The following is a 12,088-nucleotide window of genomic DNA, read 5'->3' on the forward strand; positions in this document are numbered from 1 at the left end:
CTCCCCGAACAGGCGCCGGAATGTGGCAACTAGGGGCTTTTCACAGTAACTTCATTGAAGCCTACTTGTGACAATAAGCGATTTTCATTCATTTTCATTTCATTCTGGTGAACCTCCTCTGGACCCTTTCCAATGCCAGCACATCCTTCCTTAGATACATGGCCCAAAACTGCTCACAATACACCAAATGATGTTTGACCAGAGCCTTATACAGCCTCAGAAGTATATCCCTGCTCTTGTATTCTAGCCCTCTCGACATGAATGCTAACATTTTCTTCCTATATAAAAGTAAAATACTGCAATTGCTGGAAGTCTGAAATTAGAAAAAAAGCTGGAAATCGATCAGCCAATATTTTGTGGAGAGAGAAACATAGAACATAGAACGATACAGCGCAGTACAGGCCCTTCGGCCCTCAATGTTGCACCGACATGGAAAAAAAAAACTAAAGGCCATCTAACCTACACTATGCCCTTATCATCCATATGCTTATCCAATAAATTTTTAAATGCCCTCAATGTTGGCGAGTTCACTACTGTTGCAGATAGGGCATTCCACGGCCTCACCACTCTTTACGTAAAAAACCCACCTCTGACCTCTGTCCTATATCTATTACCCCTCAATTTAAGGCTATGTCCCCTCGTGCTAGCCACCTCCATCCGCGGGAGAAGGCTCTCGCTGTCCACCCTATCTAACCCTCTGATCATTTTGTATGCCTCTATTAAGTCACCTCTTAACCTTCTTCTCTCTAACGAAAACAACCTCAAGTCCATCAGCCTTTCCTCATAAGATTTTCCCTCCATACCAGGCAACATCCTGGTAAATCTCCTCTGCACCCGTTCCAAAGCTTCCACGTCCTTCCTATAATGAGGCGACCAGAACTGTACGCAATACTCCAAATGCGGCCGTACTAGAGTTTTGTACAACTGCAACATGACCTCATGGCTCCGCAACTCAATCCCTCTACCAATAAAGGCCAACACACCATAGGCCTTCTTCACAACCCTATCAACCTGGGTGGCAACTTTCAGGGATCTATGTACATGGACACCGAGATCCCTCTGCTCATCCACACTACCAAGAATTTTACCATTAGCCAAATATTCCGCATTCCTGTTATTCTTTCCAAAGTGAATCACCTCACACTTCTCCACATTAAACTCCATTTGCCACCTCTCAGCCCAGCTCTGCAGCTTATCTATGTCCCTCTGTAACCTGCAACATCCTTCCGCACTGTCTACAACTCCACCGACTTTAGTGTCGTCTGCAAATTTACTCACCCATCCTTCTGCGCCCTCCTCTAGGTCATTTATAAAAATGACAAACAGCAACGGCCCCAGAACAGATCCTTGTGGTACGCCACTCGTAACTGAACTCCATTCTGAACATTTCCCATCAACTACCACTCTCTGTCTTCTTTCAACTAGCCAATTTCTGATCCACATCTCTAAATCACCCTCAATCCCCAGCCTCCGTATTTTCTGCAATAGCCGACCATGGGGAACCTTATCAAACGCTTTACTGAAATCCATATACACCACATCAACTGCTCTACCCTCGTCTACCTGTTCAGTCACCTTCTCAAAGAACTCGATAAGGTTTGTGAGGCATGACCTACCCTTCACAAAACCATGCTGACTATCCCTAATCATATTATTCCTATCTAGATGATTATAAATCGTATCTTTTATAATCCTCTCCAAGACCTTACCCACCACAGACGTTAGGCTCACCGGCCTATAGTTACCGGGGTTATCTCTACTCCCCTTCTTGAACAAAGGGACCACATTTGCTATCCTCCAGTCCTCTGGCACTATTCCTGTAGCCAATGATGACCTAAAAATCAAAGCCAAAGGCTCAGCAATCTCTTCCCTGGCTTCCCAGAGAATCCTAGGATAAATCCCATCCGGCCCCGGGGACTTATCTATTTTCACCTTGTCCAGAATTGCCAACACTTCTTCCCTACGCACCTCAATGCCATCTATTCTAATAGCCTGGGTCTCAGCATTCTCCTCCACAATATTATCTTTTTCTTGAGTGAATACTGACGAAAAGTATTCATTTAGTATCTCGCTTATCTCCTCAGCCTCCACACACAACTTCCCACCACTGTCCTTGACTGGCCCTACTCTTACCCTAGTCATTCTTTTATTCCTGACATACCTATAGAAAGCTTTTGGGTTTTCCTTGATCCTACCTGCCAAAGACTTCTCATGTCCCCTCCTTGCTCGTCTCAGCTCTCTCTTTAGATCCTTCCTCGCTTCCTTGTAACTATCAAGTGCCCCAACTGAAACTTCACGCCTCATCTTCACATAGGCCTCCTTCTTCCTCTTAACAAGAGTTCCACTTCTTTGGTAAACCACGGTTCCCTCGCTCGACCCCTTCCTCCCTGCCTGACTGGTACGTACTTATCAAGAACATGCAATAGCTGTTCCTTGAACAAGCTCCACATATCCAGTGCGCCCAACCCTTGCAGCCTACTTCTCTAACCAACACATCCTAAGTCATGTCTAATGGCATCATAATTGCCCTTCCCCCAGCTATAACTCGTGCCCTGCGGGGTATACTTATCCCTTTCCATCACTAACGTAAAGGTCACCGAATTGTGGTCACTGTTTCCAAAGTGCTCACCTACCTCCAGATCTAACACCTGGCCTGGTTCATTACCCAAAACCAAATCCAATGTGGCCTCGCCTCTTGTTGGCCTGTCAACATATTGTGTCAGGAAACCCTCCTGCACACATTGTACAAAGAACGACCCATCTAATGTACTCGAACTATATATTTTCCAGTCAATATTTGGAAAGTTAAAGTCTCCCATAACAACTACCCTGTTACTTTCGCTCTTTTCCAGAATCATCTTCGCCATCCTTTCCTCTACATCCCTAGAACTATTAGGTGGCCTATAGAAAACTCCCAACAGGGTGACCTCTCCTTTCCTGTTTCTAACCTCAGCCCATACTACCTCAGAAGAAGAGTCCCCATCTAGCATCCTTTCCGCCACCGTAATACTGTCCTTGACTAGCAGCGCCACACCTCCCCCTCTTTTGCCCCCTTCTCTGAGCTTACTAAAACACCTAAACCCCGGAACCTGCAACAACCATTCCTGTCCCTGCTCTATCCATGTCTCTGAAATGGCCACAACGTCGAAGTCCCAGGTACCAACCCATGCTGCCAGTTCCCCTACCTTATTTCGTATACTCCTGGCATTGAAGTAGACACACTTCAAACCACCTACCTGAACACTGGCACCCTCCTGCGAAGTCAAATCTGTGCTCCTGACCTCTATACTCCCAATCTCCCGTACCCCAAAACTACAATCCAGGTTCCCATGCCCCTGCTGAATTAGTTTAAACAGAGTTAACATTTCAGGCTAATGCCCTTGAACTTAAAACTTGACTAAAGGTAATTGACTTGAAATGTTTATTCGCTTCTCTCTGTACAGATGATTATAAGATTGGAGCTGCCCCTTCAAGCCTATTCTGTTTAACAAGATCATGGCTATTCGACCTTTACTCCACCTTCCCACACTACCTCTATATCCCTTACTTTCCTGAATATCAAAAATCTGCCCACCTCCGTTTTGCTTAAACTCGAACAACTGAATCGCCACAACTCTGAAGGAGACAATTACAAAGATGCACAACTCTTTGAGTGAAGAAATTATTCCTCTGTCCGAAATGACCTGCCTCTTATTCTGAGCCTCTTACCGCATGTTCTAGATTCTTTACCCATAGAATCATAAGAGGTCTTCAGCACAGAAAAGGTCCTTCGGCCCATCACGTCTGCGCCCGTCATAAACGACCACCTAAGTATTCGAATCCCTTTTTCCAGCACTTGGTCCATAGCCTTGGCATCGCAAATACTTCTTAAAGGTTATGAGGGTCTCTGCCTCCACCACCCTTTCAGATAGTGACTTCCAAACTCCCATATCCTCTGGGTGAAAATGTCTTTCCTCCCATCCCCTCCAAACCTCCTGCCCCTTACCTTAAATCTATGCCCCTGGTTGTTGACCACTCCACTCCAAAAAGAGGAAATGTTTATTCCTGTCTATCTATGTCCCTCAGAATTTTATACATCTCAATCATGCCCCCCCCCCCTCGGTCTCCTCTACTCCAAGGAAAACAACCCCGGTCTATCCATTCCCTCTTCATAGCTAAAACACTCTAACCCATGCAACATCTTAGTAAATCTCTTCTACACCCTTTCCAGTGCTATCACATCTCTCCTATAATGTGGATTCTAGAACTGCACACCATATTCTACCTGCGGCCTAACCAATGTTTTATACAATTGCAGCATAACCTCCCTGCTCTTAAACTCTATGCCTCGGCTAATAAAGGCAAGTATACCATATGCCTTCTTAACCACTGTATCCATCTGCCCTGCCACCTTAAGGGACCAGCTTACATGCGCACCAAGGTCCCTCTGATCCTCTCTGTTTCCCAGGTCCTGGCGTTTATCATGTATTTACTTGCCTTGTTTGTACTGCCCAAGTACATCACCTAACACTTATCCTGATTGAATTCTATTTGCCACTGATCAGCCCATCTGACCAGCCCCATCTCCTACATTCATGTCTAAATTAAGTATATAAACCACAAACAGCACGGACCGCAACACTGATCCCTGCGAGATCCCACTAGACAGCGGCCTCCGATGGTGGAGTGAAACACTCCGGTTTTCACTCCGGCGTCGGCACTTTGTCTCCCTTTGGGAGAATCGCACCCTAGGTGTTGTGAACCATGATTTCATAAAATAACAAGTACTATGGCAGCACGGTAGCATTGTGGATAGCACAATCGCTTCACAGCTCCAGGGTCCCAGGTTCGATTCCGGCTTGGGTCACTGTCTGTGCGGAGTCTGCACATCCTCCCCGTGTGTGCGTGGGTTTCCTTCGGGTGCTCCGGTTTCCTCCCACAGTCCAAAGATGTGCAGGTTAGGTGGATTGGTCATGATAAATTGCCACTAGTGTCCAAAATTGCCCTTAGTGTTGGGTGGGGTTACTGGGTTATGGGGATAGGGTGGAAGTATTAACCTTAGGTAGGGTGCTCTTTCCAGGAGCCGGTGCAGACTCGATGGGCCGAATGTTCACGCCGGCAGCGACCAGGTGTGGTTGGCGCCGGCGTGAACCGGTCGTATTAGGCAGGCCGCTTGGCCCATCCGGGCCGGAGCGGCGATTCTCTGAGCGGCCTGTCGCAAAATGCGACACGCTGTTTTGGGAGGGGTGGGAGAATCGCGTGCGGGTCGCCCGGCACTCCCGTGATTCTCCTACCCGGCGTGGGGGTTGGAGAATCGCGCCCCTGTTGTCTGAAGTCAAATCTATGGGTACCCACCTTTAACATGCAGCAATTTCCAACATCTAAATGCGGCTAAGAATTAAACTAAGCACACAAGTTTATGATTAGGAAGTATTTTATTATTCAGCAAAGCTTACACCTTACAGGGTTGGAATAATCTGCATTTTTTATTTTCTACTCTTTGTTTCAGGATTACAACATTGATGAAGATGCGGCGTTACATGCAGCAATAGCACTTTCACTCACAGAGAAATGAAGCAACTGTCTGCACAGAGATCTAAGCGGACGTCCTTTGCAAAGGTCACCTTCTCTCACCTGGGCAAAGAGAGTGCCAATTTCCCAGCATTCTGTAGGGTACTATCATTCTCTGCACAAGTCACCTTCTCTCATCTGGGCAAACGTAGTGTCTTCGTCCCAGCATTCAGTAAGGTGCTGTCACCCCTCGAACAGGTCATTTTCTCACCTGTGCAAAGAGAGTGCCAACTTCTTAGCATTCTGGTGGATGCTGTCATTTACTGCACAGGCCACCTTCTCCCAGCTGGGGATAGGTAGTGCTCACTTCTTAGTATTCAATAGGGTGCTATCAACCTCTATATAAGTTAACTTCTCAAACTTGGGCACAGATCATACACACTTTACAGCATTTTATAGGGTTCTGGTAGCTCAGCCAGTCAAGTAACCGCTTTCGTAACAAGTTTGTTTTTAAATCACTAGAGTGTGCCGGTACCTGTTGTTTGGTTTTAAATTCATTCCTACATTTTTCTACATTACAAATTGTTGTACTTTTATGGGGAGGCTTGTGTGAAAGGGCTGTTTGGTTTACAGTTTGTGTTTTTAATGTTTAGGGTTATTTGCATTATAAGAAATGAAAGTATATTTTTTAAATGGTTCAGGAAAGAATAGAAAACTTGAGAATTGAGTGAAAAACCTTTCATCAGTGCTATGTATCGTTTATCATGTTGCTTATCAGAGCTCGAATTTAACAGATATCAGATGGCAAATTTAGTGAAATGCATTGTAAACAAAGGGATGATATGGTGGATTGGACTTTGTGGTTACAATGAAAGCAAAGCTTTCAGCATTCGCTGTCATTACAACTGTGAAACCGACAGCAACTACTGGTATCGCCACTTGTGCAATTAAAAGTGGAAACGGAGGAGTTACTGACAGTGATTTCCAGGTGCTTCACAAGGCACGCTGGTGAAGTCACTGCAGAGAGAAATCTTTAGAACTCACTCGAATTGATGTGAATGACATGTTGGCACAGTGGTTAGCACTGCAGCCTCACAGAATCAGGGACCCAGGATCAGTTCCAACCTTGGGTGTCTGTGTGGAGTTTGCACTTTCTCCCTGTGTCTGAGTGGGTTTCCTCCCGGTGCTCTGGTTTCCTCCCACAGTCCAAAGAGTTGCAGGTTAGGTGGATTGGCCATGCTAAAATTACCCCTTAATGTCCAAAGATGTGCAGGTTAAGTGGGGTTATGGGGATAGAATGGGGGAGGGGGCTCTTCTAGAGGGTCAGTGCAGACTTGATGGATCTCATGGCCTCCTTTTGCACTGTAGGAATTCTAAGAACTTCCACTTTTATGCTATTGGTCTTGTTGTGAAAAGCCTTGATAAAATTATACCTTGTTGATTGAGGTGTAATTACTTTTTTAATAGTATATTAAGTTCATAATTATTGGTGAACAACCTCTCTCGCCTTAAAAAATACAAAACTGTATTTATGGTATGCAAATTTCACCATTCTGATTCCAGATATTTAAAATAGTTACTTTTTTAAGTTTGTTTATATCTCAGCTTCCATATTAATTTCATGTGTATCTCCCAGTCTTTATTTAATTGTTGGTAAAATGTTTGAAAAGTGAAGGATAATCAGTGGTTGCTACTTTCTGCTTTGCTGTCTGTGAGGATTCTTCAGTGTGATAGCTTGCTTGGTGGGATCACCTTTTCTGAATGTCAGAGATCTCTTCAAGATGACGTAGGTAGGTAAGTAATGTCAGGAAAGGTGAGATCCACACCACGTAGATTGATATAGATCATTGCAGATAGCTTCCTTTGAAATTCACAGCAAGTGCTGTCATTTTGATGCCAGCTGGGCCAGTGTGTATGTGCATGTGCGTGCATCTGGCTATATTTAGCGATCTGCAGAAGATAATGCATTTTCAGTTTTGCATGTAGCCTACCAAATGTAATCCCATTGAACATTATGGTGAATAAGGGACAGGACAGAAATTGATCATAACTCTAATCTATATTGGCTTGGGTATGAATTACAAGGTACTACACATTTAGCTTTTTTGCTTGAGCAAGTTGTTTATTTCTTAAAAAAGGTTGATCTGATTCTCTGAGGTAACACATCATTACCGCTAATGACCTTACTCTGAAGACACCTGCACATTCCAATATTTGAATTGCACATTTTGACGGACAAGGTGCAGGCCATGAATTCTAATAAGGTTCCCTGTAAAATGGAACAGTCTGGGTACTGGCAGTCGTTTAAGTACTGGCTACTATAGGGCTGGCCAAAGCTGCTGACCTTGTCAGCAACACCCACGTCTATTGAACAAATAAAATAAAAATGAACTTGATAAATAGTAGCCCATAACTTCCTGGTTCCCCAGGGTCAAATTTAAGGGGTAACCCAATGATGCACTGGGGAATTCCTCTCGGATGATCCCATGTAAGGGTTTATCCGGCAATTGCCCAGAAGTGCTAACTTCCTCTAGGCAATTGCGCTGGACTGGGAAACGTCCGACAGAAGCGATTTAAATTGATAATTTCAAATGGTTCTGCCAGTTTTCCCTGCAGTTTATTCTGAATGGAACAAAGAGAAACAAAGTCACTTCTAACTCCAGAGTAACTATTTTTTAAAAACTCAGACCCAGCCTCCCACGGGACACCCACGCATGCATGACCCGCCCACCCCCTGTTGTCTGTCCCACTTACCTTTTAATTGTCCCTTTAAACCTCCCCTTTACAGCAGCTACTGCCATAAAAAGGGGAAGTGACTTACTTCTCTGCGCCCCCAGTTACTCCACGTCGATGTAGCTGGGGGTGTGCTTTGCTGCTCCTGTCTCACCCAGTCTGAGTAAGAAAGTTTGGGCGAGATAGGCTTTAGAATCACAGTGAAGGCAAGTCCATCAAGAGTGGAAATCCGCCTGAGATTGCCACTCTGAGGAAGTTACGGGCCAGTATGCCTTTTCATTCAGTCACCTTGGGTGGTGCAGGTCTACTTACTATCTGGCCCTGAAGTTTGTTGCAGCCTTGCAGTGATAATTAAGGATAAATGCCCCTGTTCAAAGACATATTTTCAGTTCTGAGAAAATCAGTGGCATAAAACCCTTGTGCACTTTGAAATTACACACCAAAATGCATGTATGGTTACATGAGCAGTTCTATTTGACACCACATTAGGCTGATTAACAAACTCAGAACATGACAAATGTGTTGCGCACCAGAGAGAAATGCCACATGCAGCGTACACATTGTTGAGGCTTTCAGCACATCTGGGAACCTCCCAATACCAGACGATCTTAATCAGGTAAATCAGTATTACCCATATCAATGAAACAGCATCGGGGCAATATTGGGCAGAACCCAAAAATGGGCCTGGGAATTGCAATGCCGAATTACCTGTGCCAACTCTATGCTGCCTGCTAATTCAGAGTGCAGCCAATGCAAAGTGCACTGTTGCATGGCTGCATGTCTAAACAGAGGATGCAAGATCATGCATGAGGTAAAACTAACCTACTCTGCTTAAAGCCAGCATACATTACTTCAAGATGAGGTGCATTGTGGTTGGAGCAAGTACTGGAAGTCGTTTGAAAAGTGATTTTTACATGGGGAACACTCAGTAATGGCACAGTATTGCATAAAGCAGATTCCAAGATTTCAGTTGCTGTACGAGTGACCTTGGTGGAGAGGAGGAGAGATGTGATTTTTCCAGGCGAGGTCCAGAAAACTCTCCAGACAAACTTTGCAAAGTCACTGGGACCAGATAGCCGTGGAGGTAAATGCCAAGAATCTGGTTGCAGGTGTGCAAAAATAATCAATGACTTTGCACTTTGGGTATCTTCAAATCCTGTGTCCCACAAACTGCAATACTTGCTTCTCACACTGCCCAATCCACGACACTACTATCACACCTACCAAACAGGGCTCACAGAGCTTCCCCTCAGCCCCTCACATTCAGCATTGCTTGTTGCTTCACAGTGCCAGGGACCCGGGTTTGATTCCTGGTTTGGGTCACTGTGCGGAGTCTGCACGTTTCTCCCCATGTCTGCGTGGGTTTCCTACGGGTGCTCCAGTTTCCTCCCATAAGTCCCGAAAGACCTGCTTGTTAGGTAAATTGGACATTCTGAATCCTCCCTCAGTGTACCCGAACAGGTGCCGTAGTGTGGCAACTGGGGGATTTTCACAGTAACTTCATCACAGTGTTAATATATGCCTACTTGTGACACTAATAAAGAGTATTATTATTATAACAGCTGCAATCCCTGAAGACATTGCACAACACTCACTGAAGCACTTCCTTCTCTTGTAGAACTAGGCCAAAACCAGCAGGATCTAACCAGCGGAGGGATAGGCGGATCAGGACCCTCCCCATGTCCCTAATAGGATTACAAGCACTGAGGTATGGCCACTTAGGAGGCTACTCCAGGAAGATTGACATGCATCCAGTGTGTGCAGGCTGTAGGCCACATTTCGTCTTTGACATCAGGGTCTCAAAGCCGATGGAAAAAGTCCCAACCCATTGTTTTGCACAACAGTGGTGTACGGTATATTCCATGTGGCAATGTGGTTTTCATTGTATGCATGGAGCTCCTATGTGCTTAGGTTGTACATTGATGCCCTGAGCCATTGTGTCAATGGATAACTCTTGTCTTGCAGTAGCCACCCTTTGGTTGTGATGGCTGAAATACAGATGGGCAGAGTGAACTGCTGCAGAATGAAGGCATCATGACTGTGTCAGGATACCAGGGGTTGACCTGCATGATCCGTTGCCTATGGATGCACACCAGCAGGGCATCGAAGATGTAACCTTTCAGTTGCAGTACGTTTCAGAATTGACATGTAAGCTTACCAGCCACCATGTGTGTGCAATCAATGGCATCCTACACCCTGAGAAAGCCTACAATCCTCACAAAGCTGTGCTCACACTGCCTGCTACTATGGCAATAGAAGAATTAAATGTATTCATCTGTATGAAATTCAGAGCCCTGGTCGCTTCTAGAAGCAAGCTGGGAGATGCTGCAAATATTCTCTTATGGGTGTTCAACCAATGTTCCCTCTAATGTTTTCCATCTGTATGCAGAATGACGTTTGTTACATGCACCGATATTAAGATACTATGCAGAGATGCACCACCTGTAGAAACAAAAAATATATATTTTTTAAAAGTTACCATATGTATAAAAGAAAGAATATTAAAAGAAGGGATAATAAACAAGGTGCACTGTTTAAGACATTTATTTAAATTAGCTAAAAATAAAATGTAACACTGCAAACTGTTCCTCTGAGGCCTTCAACAAAATTATCCATTTTCTTGACATAGGAAACAACATTTTAACATTAATTTTGATGCATGAAACAAAATCAGTTTCACACTTTCTTTATGCTTAAAATTAAAGATTATATCTCTTGACAGGTGAAAAAGATTTTTTATCTAGTGTCTTCAAGTATGCAACAAAAATAGATTCTCTTTTGTTATGGCACATTAAATTAAATATTCTTTCTTTTGTTTTGACACATGAAAGAAATAATTTATTTTCTTGATTTAGGAGACCATTAATCACTGTCACTGGAGTGAGTGACTGAGCCACTAGTTGCCAGGCTAGATGGATGGGCAGATACTTGTCCTGGACCTCAAATCTTTTCTCCTCTGTCTTTACTCTTCCAGTGTCAAGATTTACTTCTCTACTAAGAAAAGTATAAAATTTGATCATCATTAGCATGTTGAGGCAATTTTCTTTCAATCTATTTAGTGATTTAGTTTTGATATTATTCATAAGGCTAATGCCTCACCCACAGTCAGTACTGGAAGTTTGAAAGGCTGCATATATATCCACCAGTTGTGAAACTACCAAGATTTTGTTCTGCATTTTTGTAGATTGAATGTCACCATTTCCTGGAAAATTGCCATGAACTTTGTTTCATCTTTCTCTGCAATTATGTATCTGTAATCATTATGAACCAGTACAATGGACTCCTTCTCCATGCTGTTCTGGGCAGATGACTTCGTTCAACTAAGGTCCAAATTCTTTCTGTATTTGTCAGCTAGCTTGCTAATGTTTTCAGTGTCAAATTCAGAACTGATTTTCTGTGAAGATAGGGAGACAAAATCAAAAGCTGTGAATTAATTTAGTTTCTTTTTTTGGAAACCTTTAATTAGATGAGCATGCAGTAGGGATATGAAACTTAGAATCGATTCACTGGCAAATTGTTAATTTCTTGTGCTAAATGCAATTAGATTTTTCACACTTTCTCCAGGAAACTGTTCCTCTGAGATACTGTCCTCTCACCTTGAGGATCTTGGTCCTTGCTCACTGTACAGGTTCAACTTGTTATGGAGCTGTTTTTAAAAAAATATATTTTTATTCTTTTTCACATTTTCTCCCAAATTTACACCCACCAACAATAAACAATAATCGGTAACAAATATGTCAATCCCCATATCAATAACAACGATCCCCTCCTCCCACCAAATCCCAAACATTAACCCGCACATTCACACAAACAAATGACAAAAAGGAATTAGGGATCAGCCATAGTCACCATTAATACACACAGC

The 12,088-nt window shown here is 43.7% G+C and overlaps 1 protein-coding gene across 4 annotated transcripts in view; it reads left to right on the plus strand.

Annotated features, from left to right (window-relative positions):
• LOC119971212 (E3 ubiquitin-protein ligase RNF166) overlaps nucleotides 1-11,985 on the plus strand; it is a 69,768-nt gene extending 57,783 nt beyond the window's left edge. For 3 of the 4 annotated variants that reach the window (XM_038806445.1, XM_038806448.1, XM_038806447.1), the window contains one exon: nucleotides 5,489-6,677. In XM_038806445.1, coding sequence (XP_038662373.1) covers nucleotides 5,489-5,554 — 66 coding nt within the window. In that variant the 3' untranslated portion in view covers nucleotides 5,555-6,677. Of the gene's footprint in view, nucleotides 1-5,488; nucleotides 6,678-10,188 lie in introns of those variants that run through there. The other variant, XM_038806446.1, reaches the window with a different exon arrangement.
• Nucleotides 11,986-12,088: the final 103 nt, after the last annotated feature.

The sequence above is a fragment of the Scyliorhinus canicula genome, chromosome 9 (genome assembly GCF_902713615.1).
Source record: "Scyliorhinus canicula chromosome 9, sScyCan1.1, whole genome shotgun sequence".
In the NCBI taxonomy this organism is placed as follows: Eukaryota; Metazoa; Chordata; class Chondrichthyes; order Carcharhiniformes; family Scyliorhinidae; genus Scyliorhinus; species Scyliorhinus canicula.